At 42.5% G+C, this 25710-nt stretch overlaps 1 protein-coding gene across 8 annotated transcripts in view; it reads left to right on the forward strand.

Annotated features, from left to right (window-relative positions):
- The window catches only part of SETD4 (SET domain containing 4), a 178133-nt gene that overhangs the window by 16939 nt on the left and 135484 nt on the right, over window positions 1–25710 (forward strand). For 4 of the 8 annotated variants that reach the window (XM_064579062.1, XM_064579091.1, XM_064579065.1 and 1 more), the window contains 6 exons: window positions 558–987; window positions 3086–3260; window positions 4679–4760; window positions 6002–6082; window positions 8428–8551; window positions 9382–9512. In XM_064579062.1, coding sequence (XP_064435132.1) covers window positions 558–987; window positions 3086–3260; window positions 4679–4760; window positions 6002–6082; window positions 8428–8551; window positions 9382–9512 — 1023 coding nt within the window. Of the gene's footprint in view, window positions 1–557; window positions 988–3085; window positions 3261–4678; window positions 4761–6001; window positions 6083–8427; window positions 8552–9381; window positions 9513–9717; window positions 9839–11205; window positions 12469–25710 lie in introns of those variants that run through there. The other 4 variants (XM_064579083.1, XM_064579087.1, XM_064579074.1 and 1 more) reach the window with 3 other exon arrangements.

A 25710-nucleotide genomic window follows, 5' to 3' on the forward strand; every position in this document is an offset into this window, starting at 1 on the left:
CTGTTAGCTACGTATGCCTATTGAACGCTTGAAATGTGGCCTACATGACTGAGGAATTGAATTTTAAATATTATTTAATTTTGAATAACTAAAACTGAAATAACTACGTGTACCCAGTGGTTACTGTATTGGGTGGGGCAGGTTTAGGTTCTTTCCGCCAGTTTTTTCCCCCCACCAAGTTTGATACCCTTATCCAAGTGAAATAAGTAAACTTGGAGCAGAAGCTTTAAAACTGGAGAACCAAGTTGGAAGCAAAGAGATTGTTTATAAAAAGGACTCTCTTGCAAGCAAAGGTGGTACTTGGGTTAGTGAGACAGTCCTTGTCACTCTTTAGTGTGACTTGTTTAGGGCATTTACATCGGGATGCGCTCTGGAGAGGAAAGTCTTGAGGAAGCAAAACCCTCTCTTGGGTGCACGGAGTAAACGCGGGAGTGCAAGGACAGTTTGGCCACAGCCCCTCTGGGAGCAGAACAAACCACTAGGAGATCTGTATCTCTGGCTTATTCCATATTTTAAATAAAAGTAATTCTTTTAATCCGGCTTGTATTTTTTAAAAGGTGGCAGCCTCCTCCATCTCCTCTGCTGGCTCTGTGCACCTTTTTAGTTTCAGAAAAGCATGCTGGGGACCAGTCTCTCTGGAAGCCTTACCTGGAGATTTTACCGAAGGCCTACACCTGCCCTGTATGTTTGGAACCAGAAGTGGTGAACCTGTTGCCCAAACCTTTGAAGGCAAAGGCTGAAGAGCAGAGAGCCCGCGTGCAGGAGTTCTTTTCTTCCTCCAGAGACTTTGTCTCTTCCCTGCAGCCTCTGTTTTCTGAGGCTGTTGAGAGCATCTTTAGCTACAGTGCCCTCCTGTGGGCTTGGTGCACGGTCAACACCAGGGCTGTGTACGTGGAGCACAGGCAGAGGCAATGCTTGTCCGCAGAGCCGAACACCTGCGCGCTCGCCCCGTACCTGGATCTGCTCAATCATAGCCCACATGTCCAGGTGAGAAGTCAACAAGGGTACACATGTTCTGTTTTGATAGGAAGGACTCTGACATGTAGAACCTGACTTTGAAACTATAGAGTGAGGTGTTGCTGGCTTCAGGTAAACCTACCTGCCACCAGGTATTTTCCTGTCTTTTCGCCCAGCCCCCCTTTCCTTTCTGGCATCCCCTCCCCGTGTTTTCCCGCTCTGCTCTCCAGGCCAGTAGAGCTCAGTGCTATGTCCCCTGAATGGCCTTGACCAGCAGCACTCCCTCCATCCCCCAGCTTTGGTGCAGAGTCCTCTTTCCTCCTCCAGTATGGGGAATGAAGTCCAGATTGCTTCCCTGTCCCATTCCCTTTGACACCTGGTGCTGTCGCTGTCAGCGTTTATCTTTGCTGTGATCCCCAGTTGACTTGCTCTCTCCCTCTCTGAGCTGTGTAAGGATGGGGACTGTGCGTTATTTCTCCCTGTAACCCAGTGCAGGGCCAGGCATGTAGTAGGCACTTGGTAAACCCTTACGGACTGGGTGAATATTTGTAGGGAGAAGGAGTCTAGGAAATATTAAAGAGTCCCTCTTTGGGAGATAGTCCTAGATCTCATCTCCAGCCCTTTTCCCCTTTGGCACATAAAGGAGACGATTATATGTGTAGGCATGGTAGGGTAGGTGCCTGGCTTTGAGGGCAAAGGTGTCCCTATGTTGGCTCACCTGTAACCCGTTCAGGGTCCAATTACAGGTGCACTGGCTGGGCCCTTGCTCGTGTGGTTCTCTTCATACTGCACCCCACCTGGAGAAGATTGGCGGCACCTGGCTAGCCCCCGTGCTGGTGTGAGGCGAGCGTAGGGAGACCCATACTGTGCTTTTCTCAGGCGGAGGCAGTCTCCTTGCCTGTCTGCTTGTACTGTTGTAGAAAGATGCATTTCTGATGGTATTCAGCAAAGGAGATGGAGGTTAGATGGCCATTTGTGTGACTGATGGTGATGAAGTAATGTTGGGAGCGTGCCTGAGATAGGGTGCTGGGCACAGGGACCGAGCCAGTCCTCCCTTTGGTGGCTTTGTCTTTATTGGGCTGTTAGTGCAGTTGTGCTCCAAGCCAGTGATTTGACGGTGATCGTAGGGGCCCCACAAACTACAGCCTGTAGGCATGTGGCCCAGGGCTCTGGCAGAGCCTAAAATACTTGCTCACCGGCCCTTTATGGAAAAAGATTGCTGACCCTTGGTCTAAAGCGTATTACAGCTGGCTTTTGGCCTTTAACTCAAGACCATGGCCCTAATCTGTTGATGCTGCAAGCTGGGGATTTCAGCCCCGTTCCTTATCCTTGTCCTCATTGGGGTTTACTGTGTAGTGTGGTGGCCTCAGACCTTGTACCCACGCCTTAGTGTGGAGGGCAGGTGGGTCATCTTGGTCCTTTCCTCTGTTACCTGTTAACAGAATTGTCACAAAATCCATATGATTGTGTCAGCCAATATCCTGCTGCTCAAAGGCTGTGTATTGTGAGACCTGAAATTCATGTGCTCCTTTGACATCTTTGGGCATCACAGGACCCCAGGGGCCTGACTGTGAGTTCCTCTGCTCTCCCTGGATATGCCCCCCACCCAGAGGGAAAGGCCCCATCAGCTGGACTAGCCGCACCCTGCCTGGCCCTCAGCCTGACGGTTTCCCCTCCCTGCCTGCCTCTTCACATGAGCACTCACATCTCCCTGCGGGCGCCAGGGGGTCACTTCCTGTTACTCCTAAGCCTGCTTCCCGTGGCCCCTGCTGGTCACACAGCTCGCTTTGAGATTAGCCTCCTGTTAGCAGCCCCTGCATGCCTGGGGTGTCCTTTCCCTCTAGGCTGTATATGTGACTAGTGAACTGCTCTCCGGCATACCTGTCCATTTTCAGGAGTCCTGCGTTTGGCCATCCTGAGAGCCCTTGGGCAGGACCCCCTCCCTCACTGAGCGGGGACGTGGAGGCACACAAGAGCCCCAAGTGCAGGGCTGGCATTTTCCCACATGTGGTTAAATTCACATTGTGATGGGTGTTTGAAAGCTGCATCTGACTGTAATACAGTAAACTTAGTATTTTCAGTTTTATGCTTGGCTTTAAAAAAAAACTGTAACAATTTTCCTTCCTAGGTAAAAGCAGCATTTAATGAGGAAACTCACTGTTACGAAATTAGAACGGCTTCAGGCTGCAGGAAACATGAACAGGTGTTCATCTGCTATGGCCCTCATGATAACCAGCGGCTGCTCCTGGAATACGGATTCATTTCCGTCCAGAATCCTCACGCTTGTGTTCATGTCTCAGAAGGTTGGAACCAACTTTGTTCTTACTAAGAAGATACAGTTCTTTTTGTTATCCCCATCTGGGGATGTGGTTTTTTTAAGTTTTAAAAAATGGCAAAACCTTAAAATGTGTATCATTTATTTTCCCCTAGATAGGGGAAGACACTCACTGACCATGTACTTTGAGTGTTGAAGTGAGAAACAAGGCTCCGGTCAGTACTGAGGAAAGGAAGAAGTGAGAAAAGTTTTGTTGCATTAGGTCAGACAGAAAAAAGGAAGACCCACTAAGGGAAAGAATATAATATTAAAAAGATGGGAAGAAATGGAAATTTTTGAACTGAGACATTGTCACTGTCACTAAACAGGATAGATTAGAGAAGAAAAAATTAAAAATGTTAATTTAAGCACCTACTGTGTGAGGCGCTGTACTAGTGACAGGGATAAATCTATTAAATAGTCCTTGTTTTGGGGGTTTAATACCATGATGAAATACTGATTTCATTTATGTTTTTCTGTGGCCTACTAATTAGCCATCATCGGTATTACTATTTTAAAAAAACAATTTAGCTATTAAATTTATGCTGTGGAAATTCCAAATATTAATAACGGTGCATAGAAAAATGTTTCTTTCCCCTTTCTCCTGAAGCAGCAGAGAACTAGTTTTGTAGGCCATGAAGAAATATGGCCAGAGATTTACCGAGTATATAATTTGGGGTAGTTTTAATATAAATTGTAGTGGAAATAGAAACTTGTTCAAGGTGAAACTACTCCATCCTATGGGCAGAATAATAATGTTATTTCTCAAAATAGAAATTAAAAAACAAAAACTGGGCCTTACCAGGTCTCTTAGAAAACTAGCTTTGAGATTAGCCTCCTGTTATCAGAATAATATTGATGACCATGAAATACTGATTTGCAAGCAGTTTGAACAAAATCTACATTTTAGTTATTTTTACACTTAAAAAACCAAAACGTAGAAATATAAAAAAGAAATTTTAAAAGTAGAAAAATCAGTCATTACTCTGCTACCCCAAAAAGCTTTGTTAATTTTTACATGTTCACTTTGAATTGCTTATGATTGTAATCACTAATACCCAGTTTTGAATTCTGGCTTTTGAAAACTTACTGTTAGAAACAATTCCTCATGTTTGTACAGCTCCTATACTTTTGGTGGGTGTAACTTCCCGCATACTGCCACTGTCTTAATTACCAGGTTTTGTGTGTTGAGGTTGTGGATGTTTTCTCCCCTGCCCTGGAATTCTGTAGCTTTTCAGGGGCTAACTAAAGATCTCATTGAATTGGACTCACTGGAGCTTTTTGGTGTGAATTAGATAAAACTGTTTACACATGTCTTGATTGTTGGTGGAAGGGACGGTAATTTTAGAGGGTTCACACTTTTGTGTGATGACACCCTAAATTTCTTTCTTTTTCTTTTTTTTGTAGATATACTTGTTAAATACCTTCCATCAACAGATAAACAGATGAACAAGAAGATTTCCATTTTGAAGGATCATGATTTTATAGAGTAAGTGATTTCTCTGTCTCTTAAAATTATTCCTTCAGGAAACTTTGATGAGGAAATTGAGGTAGTGTTTCTGTAGGTACGAGCTACCTCCTGACTTGTTGACAGGTAGGTATTTATTGAGCATTTACTATGTGTAGTAAATTGTGCTTGATGTGGGGCACGCAAGGAGTGTAAGATGCTTTTCAAGAAACTTACTTGGGGACATAAGATACAAACTTGAAGTATCATTGTACTAAAAGAAAGCCCTATTTATACTGAGTGGTAGCCCAGTGTTTGGCTCCAGCACATGGTCAGTGGGATGCACTGGGCTCCTGTAGGCCAGGCTGGTCCTCAGTTACCAGCAACAGGGTGCACGTGCTTAGGGCGCAGGGCTGGGGTGGTGGCGAGGTGATTCCACGCCAAGTGGAAGCTCTCTCTTTCAGAATTTCTTCTGTAAATAAAATCAAGTTTTACGTGGTCCAGCAGCAGTGTGAGGCAGTCTGGCTGTGGTGGCTAGCCTTTGTTTGGTGCCCAGGGGAACTCTGCTTCTTCATCTTTCATCGCACTAGGACCTGTGGCACCGGCCCTCTTCCTCTGGCTTCCTCAACCAGATTCAGCTCCTTACCGAAATTAAATGGGAAGTAGTTTTTTACCCCCTTTTTAAAATAAAAGACTTATTTATTTGAGCGAGAGAGAGAGAGCACGAGCAGGGGAGAGGGAGAAGCAGATTCCCTGCTGATCAGGGAGCCCGTCTCGGGACTTGATCCCAGGACCCTGGGATCATGACCTGAGCCGAAGGCAGACGCTTAACCGACTGAGACACCCGGGTGCCCCTTTTACATTTTTTTTTTTTTTAAACAGAATTTTTTTTTTTTTTACTCTGACTTTATTTTTAAGTATTTGCTTTTCTTCGGGCGCCTGGGTGGCTCAGATGGCTAGGCGTCTGCCTTCGGCTCAGGTCATGATCTCAGGGTCCTGGGATAAGGTCCTGGGATCGAGTCCCGCATCGGGCTCCCTGCTCCTTGGGAGCCTGCTTCTCCCTCTGCCTCTCTCTGTCTCTAATGAATAAATAAATAAAATCTTTAAAAAAAAAAAGTTTTTGCTTTTCTTTTCTCTTTTTTACTTTGCTCTTTTGCCTTTGTGACCAAGACACAAGTTACATAATGTTTAGCCCCTTCAGAAAATGTTTAGCTCTTCAGTCATTTGCCATGGTGTCATGAAGTACTGAAATGACAGGTGTGTTATTTGTTTTTATGCTTTAGAAATTTGACATTTGGATGGGATGGACCATCTTGGAGGTTACTCACAGCTCTTAAGTTGTTATGTCTGGAAGCCGAAGAATTGTAAGTTTCGTGTGTGTTGGTCATGAGCTGTAGTTACAACCTGGATATAACCTTGGAGCTTCTGTTGGTTTACATTCAAATACCCAGCCTGGGAGGAGAAAGGAATGCCATTGTACACCGGGAGGCTTATTCTTTATGGAACTTGACCATGCCCTGAGCATTGCACTTTTAAGTTTTCATCATTTCTGGAATTCTGGTCTTAGAGTCATAATCAGAGTACATGGCCCTGAGAATTTTTTATTCTCAGGTATTTTTTCCCTGGTGACCTGCAGCTGGTAGAGTAAATTGTTTTTTTTTTTTTTTTTTTAAAGATTTTATTTATTTATTAGAGAGAGCGAGCTCGTGCGCCCCTGCGAGTAGGGGAAGGACAGAAGGAGAGGGAGAGAGAGAATCTCAAGCAGAGATTCTGTGGTGCCCCGGAGTGCAGATCCAGCCCCCTGCTAAAGGAGAGGCCTGGATATTTGGAAATATCCATGGGGAGGCAGGTAGAGGGGAACCCCTGGTGGAGACATGCGTCTTGGTTAGGCTCCTTAATGTTACCTCGAGGCTGCCGGTCCCTCCCCTAGCATGGAAAGGACTGTCCGCTGCCCGGTGCAGGGACCTCCTTCAGCCAGGGTCCACTGCTTAAGACAGGCTCAGATGAGAGAAACCTTATGAAGAGAGGACTTGCTGAAGATGGTGACCCCATCCTCGAGCGGTTGGGAGGACTAAAGGAGTTCATGCATACAGATAGCCCTTGCACGGTGCCTCAAAGTAGTTGGTGCTCATTCAGTAACTCCTGTTGGGATATTGCTGACCTCTTTTTCTGTAGGGACTCAGGGAAAAAAATTTCTCCCTCATCTCAACACCAGAAATAGTCCTGTTTATTCTCAGCAGATGGTGTGTTTTTATCTTATAGCCACTGTGGATTCTGTATCTGATACATTTCCTTCTCTTTATTGTTTGCTAGAAAACTCAGTGGCAAATTTGTGGCCCATCCAAATATGCAGGATTTTAAGGCATGCAATTTATCCTGGTTGTATCTTACCCTTCCTCCTTTCACCTTTCCTTTGTCTTGTTTTCACTGTCCGTTCATCTTACTGTTTATTTCATCTCACGTGTGCCCACGTAAGTGTCTTTAAGTCCTTTGTGGAAAAAGGTATGAGAAGTCACCCCGAGGCCCCTTTTCCTGCCTTTGAGTTACTCCTAACGGTCTGCCACGGTGTGGTAGAACAGGCCCGTGGTGGTGATTCTGCCGGATGTTGTTTGCATGCTGTTTGTACCTCTCCTTAGCTTTGTCACCTAGGGTGAGTTCTGTACCGTTCCCGATTCTGTTTGTGGTTAACATGGGAATACTAAATGCTTTCTTTGCTAGATAATTGTGAAGATTAAATTAGGTAATTGTTTTCCATGAAACACTATGCCTGGCATATAGTGATTTCCTTCCTTCCTTCTTTTCTTTCCTGAGAACTTAGCCATTCCTGAGGTTTCCATTGTTGTCTCTAAAGCTGAAGACTTTTAAGACTTTATTCCATGTGTGGCTTGTCAGCTGTTCTGAATTTCTGAGTGACTTCTGTATACTTCCACTCTGATGTGGTAGTTGTCACCTTACCTTTCCCTTCCTAAGCCATTGCACTTTGGATTCTCGGCATCCAGAATCTATTCCTCCATCTTCTTCTTCTCTGCTTAGTGCTTCTTGTGAGTGTGTGGATTTGGCTCTGCCGCCTTCTGGCTCAGCGCCTTGCTGTGGCTCCCCCTTGCTTACCCTGAAATGTTTCTGCTCCTCTGCCTGCAGAAAGTTGGCTCCACTTGCCCCCTGAGCCCCATTTCCTGCATATTTTCATAGTGTAAAATGGGAATGACCTGCAGAGAAGGGCTTCACTGTAGATTCCTCCTTCTGTCTCCAGAGCATTTTACCTTGTGAAACGTGTTCTGTTGTTTGCCATAGTTTAGGAAAGAGTGTCACTTGAAGAGAAGGAAAGTTTACTGTCTTTGCTCCTTAGCCCTGAGTCCTTTTGGCTGGGAGTCACTGTCCTGTCTTCTGCTCTGTTCCCATGACTGGTGGACATGACTCCACTTACTTATGTGTCAGACACAGGATTGCAATGATAATCACATTCAGTCCCTCCCTGCAAAGAGTGTCAGTCCCCTTGATTCTTATTCTCAGTTGTTCCTCCTCCTCCTGTACCTTGTCTCCTTCAGTGCGGGAGCTGCATGTGGTGGGAAGGTTTTAGGGAATCTGCTAATGGAGTGAGTTTATTATGCTTCTGGAAAAATAGAAGAGTTTGTTGTGTTGAAGTGTAAAAAGTCGCCTTTACTTTTTTGAGAGCCTGCTGACATGATCTTACTGAACAATTTGGTTCTAGTACATGCTGGAAAAAAATACTTCTTGGGGAAATCATTTCAGATACAAATGAGAAGAGAAGTTTGGTCATAGCCCAGAAAATATGCCAGTATTTCATAGAGGAGACCAATGCTATGCTGCTAAAGGTATGTTTCTAGAATATTGCATTCTTTTGTTAAAGTATTTTGATGAAGAAGTTACTTGTTTGTACATGTTACACCTTATTAGGGCATTGTTTGATGCCTTAAATAGATGAATGTTGATGTAATTTCTGGGTTTTTGTTAACGTTGTGCTTGTATCTTCAGTAGGTAAAATTATTGGATGAATTTTCGAGTACTCTTTTTTAAATATTTCTATTTAGTAAATGTTTTAATTAAATGGGAAATCAGCTCATTTTTTAAAAAAAGATTTATTTATTTGAGATAGAGAGAGAGAGAGAGACAGTGAGCAGGGGGAGGGGTAGAGGGAGAAGCAGACTCCCTGCTGAGCAGGGAGCCCAACACAATGTGGGGCCCCAGGGATCATGACCTGAGCCGAAGGCAGGCAGATGTTTAACCAACTGAGCCACCCAGGTGCCCTGAGAAATCAGCTCATTTTAATGAAAACATTATTGGGATTGAAAAATAATTTTAATGAGCCTTCAAGACATTATGCTAAGTGAAATAAACCAGAATACAAAAAGACAAATATTGTGTGATTCCATTGTCCAGCATAGGCAAACTCATAGAGACAGAAAGTAGAGTAGAGGTTACCAGGGGCTGGGGGTTGGGGGAATGGGTAGTTTGTGTAATGGGTGCAGAGTTTCTGTTAGAGACCATGAAGGAATCCTGGGGACGCATAGTGGTGACGGTTACATAACACTGTGAGCGTATTTAATGCCATCTAACTGTACACGGAAAAGTGGTCACAGTGGTAAATTTTATGTTATATGTATTTTACTGCAGTAAAAAAAATTAACTTTAAAATATCTTCCAGATTTCTCATATGAAAGATGAAGAAGTGGCTTTGATAAACCAACTAACTTTGGTAGAAACACTGTGGACAGAAGAGCTAAAGATTCTGCAGGCCTCTGCTGAGATTCTAAACCGTTTGCAAACACCTTTTAGGTAACTAAATGCATTCGGTCGCCTCCTATGGTGGGCGTGACTTAAACAGTTTTAAATGAAGGTTGATTTTGTACAGAATCATTTACAGTCACCAAATGGTTTCTATTAAACAATTGTATACTGAATCCTACTCCTTTTGCTTTCTTTGATTGTGGGATGGAGTGGTGTTTGCTCTCAGACATTGAAGGGTATCTGTGGCGGACAGGGCGGGCTCTGTGGATTCCGGAGCTGTAAGTGAAGATGGATGTGCCATCCTCACAGTGCCTCTGATGTTCTCAAAACAGACCACAGTCCTGCAGGAAGAAGTAGGAGGAAGGCACTGCACGGTAAGGAGAGAGGGGGCTGTGAGGGGCTCCGTGTGTGGCCTTTGGCTCGGTGTCCTACTTCCCCTCTGACTTAGCACCTGTAAAAGGGCAAGAAGTCGTATGTTTATTATGTTCCGATACCATCGGGTTTAGCTGGCGGTGGGTGGCTTTGGGTGGGGAGTACGGGGGAGTGTGGGGCTGGCCTGGGTCTCAGCTGGGCTTCACCTGCAGCTGCACTGAGCTGGAGCAGACCACGTCACACTTTTTGGTTCTGATTTCCAATCTGGAAAGGAGATTGTTGGGCAGGAATGGGGGTGGACGCCCTGTGCATCAGCCCTGAGCCCCCACCCAGCGGAAGGGCCGAGGTGCTGAGACACATGTTGGGCAGAGGCCCCAGGTGATGCTGCTTCTCCCCTTCTTGGCCTCACTTCCTAGGGACCAGGGAATCGGGAGTAGGAGGGGCAGTCGGGGCGCTGTCAGCCTGTGATTTTTATGGAACGAAAGTTCAGTCATTAAGTACAGGAGAGAGTGGGGCCTGCCTTAGCAGACCGCCCTCTGCAGTTTTCCAGAATGTGTTTGAATCTCTTAGCAGACATGTCCCTTATCCATTCTCTTTCTGGTGGGTGTTTAACTCTTTTATTCTGCTGCTTTTCTGTCATTTTAATGGGGTTTGGGAGGAATGGGAGATGAATTTTTGGGCTCAGTTGGCCATTTTGAATTAAGAGTCTTTACCTTTTTTTTTTTTTATAAAAATATTTTAGGCTATCGACTTCCCTCTAAGAATGGTTTTTTATATATAGTGTGTACTAATTAGTACTTTTTAGATCTTGGCTCAGGATTTACACTTTTCATAGCGTTCTCATGCCTGTCAGTGAACATTCAGGACCACTGCGAGGAAGTCAGCAGGTGTTCTATATCACAGAAGCAAATATGTACCTATTATAAAAACTGGACTATGATTGAACCATAAAACAAATAACATTTATTAAATATTAGCATTGCTGGATGTGAGGCACTGTGCTGAGACCTTGGTGTGCAGTGTTTTATTTAAGCCTCATAGTTCTCCTGTGTTATAAATTAAAAGAGGAAGAAATTGCCTAAGATGCTACGCCTAGTGTGTGTTAGAGTGAAAATTCCCGCTCTCCCTGCCCTCAGAGGGACCAGGCCCCACAGCTTGGGTGTGTTTGTGTCCAGGACGTACCGTGCTGTCTTAACGTGGGGATGGGGTTCATGGGGATGTTGCCTCCATTTCAGTCAAGGAGCCTGGCACAGCTGATCCTCAGTGGGGATGTCTGCTAGATTCTGGGGTTCAGCGTAAGTAAAATGCCCCAATGCCATGGTTATATGTGAACTTCCATCCTTACTCTTTTCCTCTTCATTGTTTTCAGAACCGGCTGGGAAGAAGGGATGTTTCCTCCTCAGCCCTCACTAGTCCTTGGCGTCAGGGGATCCCTGGATGAATCTTGCAGGGGGAGGAGTCTTGGGTGGACCACCAGGCTGGACTGGAGCCGGACTGGCCACACACAGTGCAGGGGCTACCCCAGTCCGACATTGGTGCCCAGAGTCCGGTGTTCCCTCCCAGGTTTGCATTCTTCCCCGGTGCTGGAATTCCTGCCCTTGTGGAATACAACCCAAACAAACAAATGGGGCCCGCTCACTTCAGTAGGCAGTCAGAGGATCTGGACATCTTCCCTGTTCATACGTATGGTTGACGTTGACTTTATTTTTAAATAGTTGCAGTGTGTTTCAGGATATGCTATACCAGGGGTCTGCAAACTTTCAAGGGTCAGGTAGTAATTACGCTTTCTGAGCCATATGGTCTTTGTCCCAGCTGTATGGTACAACATATAGACAGTATGCAAACAGGTTGCATGGCTGTGTTCCAGTAAGACTATTTACAAGACAGGTCATGGGCCATGGTTTGCTGACCCCTGTGCTCTACCATACGTATTTTTTCTGTCCCCACTTGTGGGCATTTAGGACCTAATTATCCTAATACATATATATAAAATACATAGTACATGGCTCCTACTTGAAGGTGCCTTATACCTTCCGGAAATAAAGCCCCCCTCTTAACATGAAAAACTTCACAGACTTGTGTGGTAATAGTTGTGCTTTAGTTGTCCAGTGCTTAGAAAAAAAATAGATAATAAGTCATTACACATTTACGAACGAAAGGTGTTTCCTCACCCACACCGGATCTATGTGTATTTGAAAAAACATCAGAGAGAGACTTCCATTTGTAGACGCTGCTTGCGAGAAATCTGTGGCTCTCGTAAGGCAGTCTGGCCCACAGGGTAACCCACTGTTGACAGTGACAGCGCGGCCTCCTTTGGCTTATCCTTGCAAAATCATCACGAGGGCCAGCAAAACCATCTCTGCCAAAACAGGAGGGGCAGCCTGTGCTGATCTTTCCCCAGCAGCACCGTTTTCCCCCTTCTTCAGTGTCCCACGCCCTCCTCCCCCAGCACCATTTCCATCTTCCTCCTTTTCTGTTTTCTCCTCACTAGTGCCTTGGGCATGGCTGAGGTTCCTCACACACCTGCCCCTTGCTGCTATCTGGTTACAGAGTTTGAGGGTGGTAAGCCTCCCGCAGCGAGGGCTGACTTGGCCTGAGGGGACAGACACCAAGGAGTTAAGGGCTATTTGAAGCCTGCCTCAAGTCTGAACGTGGAGACTGGTAATGACCCGGGAAGTCAGAGCTGTTAATTCTATGAAAGTGGCTTTCACCAGAGCACCTAGAGAGGAGCCATCAAAGTCTAGAGATAGGGAATTTATTTTAGCTTCTCAGTTGTCAGACAGCCACCACGTTCCGTGTGATAGATTAATATTGGGCAGTAGGTTTGTCCAGAGGAGTAAAGTATCCTGAAACCCAAATCAGTTTGTCAGCTGACATTTGAGTACAGAGCTTTTTCAGGCATGCAACCATGTTGGTTCACTTGGAAAAGGGCTTTTTTTTTTTTTTTTTAAAACAAAACAAAAAACAAAAAACAGATCCAGAAAGTCATTTGTGAATTAAAGGGAGCGGAACAGTAAGAGGGAAGAAGTAGGCCTGAAGCATTTTTCTATAACCCTGCCAGCGTACAGAGCAATGCCGTGTGCTCTCTCTGGTGCTGTTCTGTTTCACCTTTCGGAGGGCATCTTTCTGTCTTTATCCTTCTGTTGTAGCCTTTCCTTGAGGGGATATTTCCTTGTCTTATTCCCTTCTATTCTATAGCTAAATTGTTCCACAGTTTTAATGTTAGGCTGCGAGTAAATTTTTAAAAACTCACAAAAATATAGTAGAATTTAATAAAAATGCAAGGTTACCACTGCACCCCCATGAGGACAGCTGTAATCAAAAAGATAAAGGGTTGAGGATGTGGAGAAATTGGAATGCTCTTAACGCTGCTGAGGGGGAAGTCCAACGGTGCAGCTGCTTGGAACAACAGTCTGGCAGTTCCTCCAAAGGTTTAGCCCAGAGTTTATGACCCAGCAATTAGCCTCCTAGGTACGTACCCGAGACTTGAGAACATGTCCACACAAAAACTTGAACATGAATGTTCATAGCAGTTTGTATAGCAGTTGTTCATAACAGCCCCAATCCAAAGGTTCATCTGTGGATGAATGGATACATAAAATGAGATTTTTCCATAAAATGGAATATCATTCAGGCTCGGAAAGGAACAAAATACTCATACATGCTACAACACGGATGAGTCTTAAAAACATGCCAAATGAAAGAACCCAGTTACAAAAGACCACATATAATTGTATTTATATGAAATGTGCAGAATTGGGAAATCTAGAGCGATGGGAAGTAGATTAGTGGTTGCCGCAGGGTGGGCTGGGGCACTGTCAGGACTGGGGGGCAAGGGCTAGAGTGTAGGGTTTCTCTCTGGGGTGACGGAAGTGCTCTCGAGTTGTGATGGCTGCGTGCTCTGCACGAACACTGAGGCCCATCGGATTGTACACTTTAAATGGATCAGTGGTATAGCCTGTGAGTTAAAGGTCAGTAAACCTATTTTTTGAACAAGTAAGGTTAGTGCCTAGTTAGTGAGGATTCTACCCCTCTTCTCACTTGGAGCTAACACTTCTTCCAGGAAGGTCCAGAGGCTGTCAGTCTGACAATGTCAGTAAATGCCCTTGCATTGCATTTATCACCTTGTTAATCCTGATCCATGATCTGATGAGGTAGTATCTTCCTGATTTTGTAAAGTTATTGCTGAGGTCACATAGCTGCTGAGGGGTAGAGCTAGGATTCAAACCTCAGTCAACCTCCAGATGTCGTGCTTGTAATGTTCATACAGCAAAGATTGTGTTTGTGAAAGGTGCACCTGATCTCACCTGATCAGAACTCTGTAAGATTAAAGTGTAGCTGGATTGGTCATCCTTGGAAGAACATTTGGAGGGCTGAGATGCTACAGTCTTGCCCATTTAAATCCGCTCTCTTCTGGCACTTACTTTTGATAAGCAAAGGGACTCCTTAATATGCAGACTAGCAGACTCATGGCCCAGGGAACCCATCTTCAAAAATGACAGACCAGTCCCTGAGAGAGGGTGTTACTAGCCACATTTTATAGAAGAGCACACGGGTGCAGAGGAGGGAAGTAACGGGGCCGAAGGTATTCAGCAGGTGAACACAGAGTCCCATGGGGTGGGGTGGAGCTACCTTCGGTCACAGGTAGTTGAAACTCGTATTAAGAGCATGCTTGTCAGGATGTGGGCCCCTGACTGTGGCATCAAACACTGCCAGGTTCTACGAGCCCACCCCAAACCCACGGAATCAGGATCTCTGGGGGTAGGGCCAGGAACATGTATTTTGACTGAGCCCCCAGGTGATTTCAGCGCCCGTTGTTTGTGAACCACTGATCTAGAGATTTTTTTTTAAGATTTTGTTTTTTGACAGGCAGTGAGAGAGGGAACGCAAGCAAAGGGGAGTGGGAGAGGGAGAAGCAGGCTTCCCGCCGAGCAGGGAGCCCGATGCGGGGCTCGATCCCAGCACCCTGGGATCATGACCTGAACCGAAGGCAGATGCTTAATGACTGAGCCACCCAGGCACCCCTGATCTAGAGATTCTGATGGAGGAGTGCCCCCTGAGGCGCTGGTCCCTGGGTTTTAGTTGGTCGTCTCATGACTCTTGATGTGAAGCGTTAGGCAGACCCCAGATTGTGTGACTCTGAGGCCAGGCCTCTAAATACAGGTCCTGTATTCAGACACGTGAAAGAGGGCCTTGAGATGATCCATTCATTTTTGGTTGAAGCCCTGAGAGATTGAGGAACTTGCTTTGGACCCTGGATTTAGCACATCAGAACCCACATTTTCTTTCTGATTCTAGCAGACGTCACACTGGCCTGCATTCTCCTTCCGTAGTGTAAGATCCAGACATTCTCCCAAATGGACTCCCCAAACTGTATTCTTCTAGAGAGGAATCAGAGGTGGAATGAGGCAGTTGGAGGAGAAAGGGAATTTAGCCCCAATCAGGAAGGGGTGGAGAAGGCACTTACAGGAGCCTCGCCTCGCCTCGCCCTGCGCTGGCCTTCATGTTCTCATCCGATTTTCCCATCTTATTTCACAGTAGGTCTGTGGGGCAAGTATTCCATGTTTTACCAGAGGTGAAGAAACTGAGGGACAGAGGGGTCACGGGATTTGAACCCAGGAGTCTCTGAATTCCACATCATATATTTGGGATTCGAACCCAGGAGTCTCTGAATTCAAGTCTATCACTTGCCAGTTGTACCTATTTCTGCTTCCAAAGATGGGCAGCCTACAGTGCAGGGTGGGGATAGACCCCCTTACAGCAGTTTGTTCTGTCTCGTTTTCATGTTCTAATAGGACACTTCCTCGACCTCATTGTGCAGATGGGCAACAGGGAACAAGCAGCACCCAGGTGCAAGGAGAAAGAGGGCCTGCCCAGGGGTCCCTGGGAGCCAAGCCCTCTCCCTGTGGTTTTCAGTTTTACAACCCCCTCCCTGTCACTGTGACACCCACATCCCATAAAGGGCAGCGGGGCGAGAAGGGGTGAGTGATCCTGAAAGGCAGCCTTCTCCCATTTCAGAGGAATTTGTCCCGAGGCTGGCGGACTCTCCTGTTGATCTCAAGGGTCCCTGACTCGTGACGCAGCTCTGGTGATGGGCATTTAAAAGCCTTCTGCTGGTGCCTAGAGTCAGAAGATAAGGCAAAAACCAGGACTGGGCAGGGTCTGCCTAGCAATTATTAGGACAGTAACGAATTCCAGTTCTAACTTTGCCCTTGTCACACAGGGAGACTTCAAAACGTTTATGATAAAAGGGAGTTCAGGATGTTGCTCATGACGGGGGTCAAGTGTAAGGGGGTGTTTGTTGCAGGCAGCATGTATCTCTGCTTCTCGGGTCCTCCCAAGCCTCAGATAGTAAGGTGGCAGTAGCCGTGCCAAGCCTTAGCTGTTGATGGGAACCACATGTGAAGCATTTTTAAAAACTTTGTTGGGGAATAATTAACAAATATATTTGTTTAGACTTAAAATGTACACATGATGATTTGCTATATGTACACATTATAGAATGATTACCAAGATCAAGATAATGTACACATCCATCAGCTCACATAGTTAACATAGTTAACTTATATTTTCTTTCTGTGGTGGGAATGCATACGATTTGCTCACAGTGACTTCCAAGTAGACAATACTGTAGCATTAACTAGTCACCATGCTGTACATCAGTCCCTCTGAACTTATTCTCCTTACAACTGAAAAATTGTACCCTTTGACCAGTGCTGCTCCATTTTCCCATCCTTCCAGCCCCTGGCAACCACTATTCTGTTCTCTGTAGGAAACTGGATTTTCTCCCCCCTTAATATTCCACGTAGGTGATATAATACAGTATTTGCTTTCTCGGTCTGGCTTATTTCTCTTAGCAAAATAAGGCCCTCCAGACTGATCCATGTAGTTGCATGTGGCAGGATTTCCTTTTTTATAGCTGAGTAATATTCCGTGGTATATATGTACCACATTTTCTTTACCCACTCATCTGTTGAGGGACACTTTACATTGTTTACATTGTTCACGTATCTTGGCTATTTTGAATAATGCTGTAATGAATGTGGGTGTGCAAGTATCTCTTTGAGATACTGACTTCAGTTCCTTTGGATATATGCTCAGAAGTGGGATTGCTGGATCATATGGTAATTCAATTTTAAATTTTTTGAGGAACAGTTAATACTGCTTTCCATAATGGCCATACCAATATACATTACCACCAACAGTGTCTAAGTGTCCTTTTTCTCCACATCCTCACCAACATTGATATCTCTTGTCTTCTTGATAATAGGCATTCTACCAGATGTTATCTCATTGTAGTTTTGATTTGCATTTTCCTGATGATTAGTGATGTTAAGCATCTTTTCATGTATCTTTTGTATGTTCTTTTTTGAAAAATGTCTATTCAGGTCCTATGCCCATTTTTAAATTGTATTATTTGCTTTTCTTGCTATTGAATTGTATGAGTTCTTTGTATATTTTGGATATTAATCCCTTATCATATATATAGTTTGCAAATATTTTCACCCATCCTATAGGCTGCCTTTTCACTTCATTGTTTCCTTGCTGTGCAGAAGATCTTTAGTCTGATGCAGTCCCACTTGTTTATTTTAGCTTTTGTTACCTGTACTTTTGATGTCTTATCCAAGAAATCGGTGTTAAGGCCCATGTCAAGGATCTTTTCCTCTATATTTTCCTCTAGGAGTGTTATGGTTTCAGGTCTTACATTTAAATCTTTGATCTGTTTTGAGTTAATTTTTGTGAGTGGTGTAAGATAGTGGTCCAGTTTTAGTCTTTTGCATGTGGATATCCACTTTCCCCAGCACTGTTTATTGAAGAGACCCCATTGTGTGTTCTTGGTGGCCTTGTCAAAATTTAGCTGACCATGTCTGTGTAGGTTTATGTCTGCGCTGTCTATTCTCTTCCATGTGATGGTTTTTATGCCAATACCATACTGTTCTGATTACTATAGCTTTGTAATTTAGCTTGAAATCAGGAAGTGCCATGCCTCCAACTTTGTTCTTTTTTTTTTTTCAGGATCGCATTAGCTATTTGGGGTCTTTTGTGGTTCCATACAAATTTTTGGATACATTTTTCTATTTCTGTGAAAGATGCCATTAGGATTTTGATAGGGATTGTATTGAATCCATAGATCACTTTGGGTAGTATGAACATCATCACAATATTAATTCTTTTAATCCATGAACATGGAATATCTTTACATTTATTTGTGTCTGCTTTAATCTTTTTCATCAGTGTCATAGTTTTCAGCGTACAGATCCTTCATCTCCTTGGTTAAATTTATTCCTATGTATTTTATTGTTTTTGATGCTGTTTAAAGTGGGATTGCTTTCTTAATTTGTCTTTCAGATAGTTTGTTATTAATGTATGGAAATGCAACGGATTTCTGTATGTTGATTTTGTATTTTGCTTCTTTACTGAACTTATTTATTAGTGCTAACAGATTTTTGGTGGAGTCTTTAGGGTTTTCTATGTATAAGATCATGTCATTGGTACCGAGGGGGAGGAGCAAGATGGTGGAGGAGTAGGAGACCTAAATTTCGTCTGGTCCCAGGAATTCAGCTAGATAGGTATCAAACCATTCTGAGTACCTACAAACTCAAGAGGAGATCAAAGAAAAGAATAGCAGCAACTCTCTGAACAGAAAAGCGACCACTTTCTGGAAGAGTCATATTCTATCCCTTCATTGTAGTTAACCTTATTTTTGTAGTATTAACTACAATTAACTACAATATATACATATATATATATATATATATATATATATATATGTTGTTCTCTCTTTAAAATTTTGGGATACAGTTTCTTCTAACAGACCAAAATATACCCTAAATCTCTAGTGTATGGCTTTGTTCTAGTCTCCTGCCTGATCACATTCTCTCCCCTTCTTTTTTCTTTTTTTAAAAATTTCTCTTCTTTCTTTTTTCAACCAACTTCTTATCAATTCCTTTTATAAAATCTTTTATAATTTTCATCTTTACAGTCATATTCTATCCCTTCATCATATTTACCCTTATTTTTGTACATATATAAGTTTTTCTTTCTTTAAAATTTTGGGAGGCAATTTCTTCTAACAGACCAAAATATGCCCCAAATCTAGTGTGTGGCACTGATCTATTCACCAGCCTGATTGTATTCTTTTTTCTCCAACCCCCCCCCCCCACCCCGTTTCTGGTCTCTTCTGATTAGTGTATATTTTTCTGGGGTCATTTCTACCCTGTTAGCATTTTGTTCCCTCATTCATTTATTCTCCTCTGGACAAAATGACAAGACGGAAAAACTCAACTCAAAAAAAAGAACAAGAGGCAGTACGGACTGCCAGGGACCTAATCAATACAGACATTAGTAAGATGTCGGAACTAGAGTTCAGAATGACGATTATAAAGATACTAGCTGGGCTTAAAAAGCATGGAAGATACTAGAGAAACCCTTCCTGGAGAAATAAAAGAACTAAAATCTAACCAAGTCAAAATAAAAAAAAGGCTATTAATGAGGTGCAATAAAAAATGGAGGCTCTAACTGCTAGGATAAATGAGGCAGAAGAGAGAATTAGTGACGTAGAAGACCAAATGATGGAAAATAAAGAAGCTGAGAAAAAGAGAGATAAACAACTACTGGATCACGAGGGCAGAATTCGAGAGATAAGCGATACCATAAGACGAAGCAATATTAGAATAATTGGGATCCCAGAAGAAGAAGAAGAGAGAGAGAGGGGCAGAAGGTATATTGGAGCAAATTATAGCAGAGAACTTCCCTAATTTGGGGAAGGAAACAGGCATCAAGATCCAGGAAGCACAGAGAACCCCCCCTCAAAATCATTAAAAATAGATCCATACCCCAACATCTAATAGTAAAACTTAAAAGTCTCAGAGACAAAGAGAAAATCCTGAAAGCAGCTCAGGACAAGAGATCTGTCACCTACAATGGTAGAAACATTAGATTGGCAACAGACCTATCCACAGAGACCTGGCAGGCCAGAAAGGACTGGCATGATATATTCAGAGCACTAAAAGAGAAAAATATGCAGCCAAGAATACTATATCCAGCTAGGCTGTTGTTGAAAATAGAAGGAGAGATAAAAAACTTCCAGGACAAACAAAAACTAAAAGAATTTGCAAACACGAAACCAGCCCTACAAGAAATATTGAAAAGGGTCCTCTAAGCAAAGAGAGAGCCTAAAAGTAACACAGACCAGAAAGGAACAGAGACAATATACAGTAACAGTCACCTTACAGGCAATACAATGGCACTAAATTCATATCTTTCAATAGTTACCCTGAATGTAAATGGGCTAAATGCTCCAATCAAAAGACACAGGCTATCAGATTGGATAAAAAAACAAGACCCATCGATATGTTGTCTGCAAGAGACTCATTTTAGACCCAAAGACACCCCCAGATTGAAAGTGAGGGGGTGGAAAACCATTTACCATGCTAATGGACACCAAAAGAAAGCTGGGGTGGCAATCCTTATATCAGACAAATTAGATTTTAAAACAAAGACTGTAATAAGAAATGTGGAAGGACACTATATCCTACTTAAAGGGTCTATCCAACAAGAAGATCTAACAATTGTAAATATCTATGCCCCTAACATGGGAACAGGCAATTATATAAGCCAATTAATAACAAAATCAAAGAAACACATCGACAACAATACAATAATAGTAGGGGACTTTAACACCCCCCTCACTGAAATGGACATATCATCTAAGCAAAAGATCAACAAGGAAATAAAGACTTTAAATGACACACTGGACCAAATGGACTTCACAGATATATTCAGAACATTCCATCCCAAAGCAACAGAATACACATTCTTCTCTAGTGCCCATGGAACATTCTCCAGAATAGATCACATCCTAGGTCATAAATCAGGTCTCAACCAGTACCGAAAGATTGGGATCATTCCCTGCATATTTTCAGACTACAATGCTTTGAAACCAGAACTCAATCACAAGAGGAAAGTCAGAAAGAACTCAAATACATGGAGGCTAAAGAGCACCCTACTAAAGAATGAATGGGTCAACCAGGAAATTAAAGAAGAATTAAAAAATTTGTGGAAACAAATGAAAATGAAAACACAACTGTTCAGAATCTTTGGGATGCTGCAAAGGTGGTCCTAAGAGGAAAGTATATAACAATATAAGCCTTTCTCAAGAAACAAGAAAGGTCTCAAATACACAACCTAACCCTACACCTAAAGGAACTGGAGAAAGAACAGCAAATAAAGCCTAAACCCAGCAGGAGAAGAGAAATAGTAAAGATCAGAGCAGAAATCAATGAAATAGAAACCAAAAGAACAGTAGAACAGATCAACAAAACTAGGAGGTGGTTCTTTGAAAGAATTAACAAGATTGATAAACCCCTGGCCAGACTTACCAAAAAGAAAAGAGAAATGACCCAAATAAATAAAGTCATGAATGAAAGAGGAGAGATCACAACCAGCACCAAAGAAATACAAACAATTATAAGAACATATTATGAGCAACTCTATGCCAGCAAATTAGATAATCTGGAAGAAATGGATGCATTCCTAGAGATGTATAACCTACCAAAACTGAACCAGGAAATAGGAAACCTGAACAGACCCATAACCACTAAGGAAATTGAAGTAGTAATCAAAAATCTCCCAACAAACAAGAGCCCAGGGCCAGATGGCTTCCCAGGGGAATTCTACCAAACATTCAAAGAAGAATTAATACCTATTCTTCTGAAACTGTTCCAAAAAATAGAAATGGAAGGAAAACTTACAAACTCATTTTATGAGGCCAGCATTACCTTGATCCCAAAACCAGACAAAGACCCCATCAAAAAGGAGAACTACAGACCAATATCCCTGATGAACATGGGTGTAAAAATTCTCACCAAAATACTAGCCAGTAGGATCCAACAGTACATTAAAAGGATTATTCCCCACGACCAAGTGGGATTTATCCCTGGGCTGCAAGGGTGGTTCAACATCCGCAAATCAATCAATTTGATACAATACATTAATAAAAGAAAGAACAAGAACCTTATGATCCTCTCAATAGATGCAGAAAAAGCATTTGACAAAGTACAGCATCCTTTCTTGATCAAAACTCTTCAGAGTACAGGGATAGAAGGTACATATCTCAATATCATAAAAGCCATCTATGAAAAACCCACAGCGAATATCATTCTCAATGGGGAAAAACTGAGAGCTTTCCCCCTAAGGTCAGAAACACAGCAGGGATGTCCACTATCACCACTGCTATTCAACATAGTACTAGAAGTCCTAGCCACAGCAATCAGACAACAAAAAGAAATAAAAGGCATCCAAATCGGCAAAGAAGAAGTCAAACTCTCACTATTTGCAGATGATATGATACTTTATGTGGAAAACCCAAAGACTCCACCCCAAAACTGCTAGAATTCATTCAGGAGTTCAGTAAAGTGGCAGGATATAAAATCAATGCACAGACATCAGTGGCATTCCTATACACCAACAACAAGACAGAAGAAAGAGAATTTAAGGAGTCAATCCCATTTACAGTTGCACCCAAAACCATAAGATACCTAGGAATAAATCTAACAAAAGAGGGAAAGAATCTGTACTCAGAAAACTATAAAATACTCATGAAAGAAATTGAGGAAGACACAAAGAAAGGGAAAAACGTTCCATGTTCATGGATTGGAAGAAAAATATTGTGAAGATGTGAATACTACCTAGAGCAATCTACATATTTAATGCAATCCCTATCAAAATACCCTCAACTTTTTTCAAAGAAATGGAACAAATAATCCTAAAATTTGTATGGAACCAGAAAGACCCCAAATAGCTAGAGGAATGTTGAAAAAGAAAAGCAAAGCTGGTGGCATCACAATTCCAGACTTCAAACTCTATTACAAAGCTGTAATCATCAAGACAGTATGGTACTGGCACAAAAACAGACACATAGATCAATGGAACATAATAGAGAGCCCAGAAATGGACCCTCAACTCTATGGTCAACTAATCTTCAACAAAGCAGGGAAGAATGTCCAATGGAAAAAAGGCAGTCTCTTCAACAAATAATATTTGGAAAATTGAACAGCGACATGCAGAAGAATGAAACTGGACCATTTCCTTACACCACACACAAAAATAGACTCAAAATGGATGAAAGACCTAAATGTGAGACAGGAGTCCATCAAAATCCTAGAGGAGAACACAGGCAGCAACCTCTTCGACCTCAGCCGCAGCAACTTCTTCCTAGACACATCACCAAAGGCAAGGGAAGCAAGGGCAAAAATGAACTATTGGGACTTCATCAAGATAAAAAGCTTTTGCACAGCAAAGGAAACAGTCAACAAAACCAAAAGACAACCAAGAAAATAGGAAAAGATATTTGCAAATGATATATCAGATAAAGGTCTAGTATCCAAAATCTATAAAGAGCTTATCAGACTCAATACCCAAAGAACAAATAATCCAATCAAGAAATGGGCAGAAGACATGAACAGACATTTTTCCAAAGAAGACATCCAAATGGCTAACAGACACATGAAAAAGAGCTCAACATCGCTCGGCATCAGGGAAATGCAAATCAAAACCTCCATGAGATACTGCCTCACACCAGTCAGAATAGCTAAAATTAACAAGTCAGGAAACGACAGATGTTGGTGAGGAGGCAGAGAAAGGGGAACCCTCCTACACTGTTGGTGGGAATGCAAGCTGGTGCAACCACTTTGGAAAACAGTATGGAGGTTCCTCAAAAAGTTGAAAATAGAGCTACCATATGACCCAGCAATTGCACTACTGGTTATTTACCCCAAAGATACAAATATAGTGATCTGAAGGGGTACATGCACCCCAATGTTTATAGCAGCAATGTCCACAATAGCAAACTATGGAAAGAGCCAAGATGTCCATTAACAGATGAATGGATAAAGAAGATGTGGTATATATATACAATGGAATATTATGCAGCCATCAATAAAAATGAAATCTTGCCATTTGCAATGATGTGGATGGAACTAGAGGGTATTATGCTAAGTGAAATAAGTCAATCAGAGAAAGACATGTATCATATGATCTCAGTGATATGAGGAATTCTTAATCTCAGGAAACAAACTGAGGACTGCTGGAGTGGTGGGGTGTGGGAGGGATGGGGCGGCTGGGTGATAGACATGGGGGAGGGTATGTGCTATGAGCACTGTGAATTGTGTAAGACTGATGAATCACAGACCTGTACTTCTGAAACAAATAATACATTATATGTAAAAAAAAAAAAAAAAAAAGTAGGAAGGGAAAAATGAAGGGGGGAAATCGGAGGGGGGGATGAACCATGAGAGACTGTGGACTCTGAGAAACAGACTGAGGGTTCTAGAGGGCAGGGGGTGGGGGGATGGGTTAGCCTGGTGATAGGTATTAAAGAGGGCACGTATTTAATGGAGCACTGGGTGTTATACGCAAACAATGAATCATGGAACACTACATCAAAAACTAATAATGTAATGTATGGTGATTAACATAACATAATAAAATAAAATTAAAAAAAGGTCTTGTTATCTGCAAACAGGTAATTTACATCTTCCTTTCTGATTTGGATGCCTTTATTTATTTTTCTTGCCTAATTGCTGTGGCTGGGACTTGCAGTACTATGTTGAATGGAAATGGTGAGAGTGGGCGTCCCTGTCATATTCCTGATATATGATGTAGCTGTGGGCTTGTCATATTTGACTTCTATTATGCTGAGGAACATTTCTTCTACACCTAATTTGTTGAGAGTTTTTATTATGAAAGGATGTTGAATTTTGTCAGATGCTTTTCTGCATCTATTAAAATGATCATATGATTGTTATCCTTTATTTTGTTAATGTGGTATATCACATTTATTGATTTGCTTATGTTCAACCATCCTTGCATCCCATGGATGAATCCCTCTTGATCATGGTGTGTGATCATTTTAATGTGTTCTTGAATTTGGTTTGTAATATTTTGTTGAGGATTTTTGCATTTGGGTTCATCAGGGATATTGGCCTGCACTTAGAATATGTTATCTCCTCTCCTGGCCTGCAAGGTTTCTGCTGAGAAATCTGCTGATAACCTTATTGGGATTCCCTTGTATGTGATTAATCTTTTTTCTCTTGCTGTTTTCAGAATTCTCTGCAATTCTCTTTTTGTCTTTGATTTTGAATCTTGGTGACAATCTCTTTGGGTTGTATCTGGGGACCTTTGAGCTTCATGTACCTGGATGGCCATACTTTGTCCAGATTTAGGAAGTGTCTATCCATTCTTTAAGTAAGTTTTCTGTCTCTCTGTCTCTTCTTCTGGGACACCCATAGTGCAGATATTGTTTCATTGAATGTGTCCCATAATTCACATAGGGTTTCTTCATTCTTTTTCATTCTAATTTCTTCTTTCTCCTTTGACTGGATAATTTCAACTTGACCTGTCTTCATGTTTCCAGATTCTTTTTTTTTTTTTTTTGCCTGATTGAGCCTAATGTTGAAGCTTTCTATTGTACTTTTAATTTCATTCATTTTATTCTTTCAGCTCAGAGTCTTGGTTAGGTTCTTTTCATGTAATTTATGTCTCTTTTGAACTTCTCATTTTGCTCACGTATTGTTTACCTGAGTTCATTAAATTGTGTTCTCTTGAATCTCGCTGAGCTTCCTTAAAATTCCTTAAAATGATTATTTTAAATTCTTTTTCAGGTAACTCACAGATCTGCATTTCTTTGGGATTGGTTACTAGAAAATTATGTTCTGTTGGTGGTGCCATGTTTGCTTTGTCATGTTTCTGATGGCTTTGTGTTGATGTTTGCACATTTGAGGGTGCATTCACCTCTTCCAGCCATTTGAACTGGCTTTGGCGGGGAAAGACTTTCACCTAAAGGCGGCTGCAAGGGTGCCACCTGGGTGGGATG

Source organism: Mirounga angustirostris, unplaced genomic scaffold (assembly GCF_029215605.1).
Source record: "Mirounga angustirostris isolate CCGP_5_RB_7025 unplaced genomic scaffold, mMirAng1.0.hap1 SCAF_1, whole genome shotgun sequence".
Taxonomy (NCBI): domain Eukaryota; kingdom Metazoa; phylum Chordata; class Mammalia; order Carnivora; family Phocidae; genus Mirounga; species Mirounga angustirostris.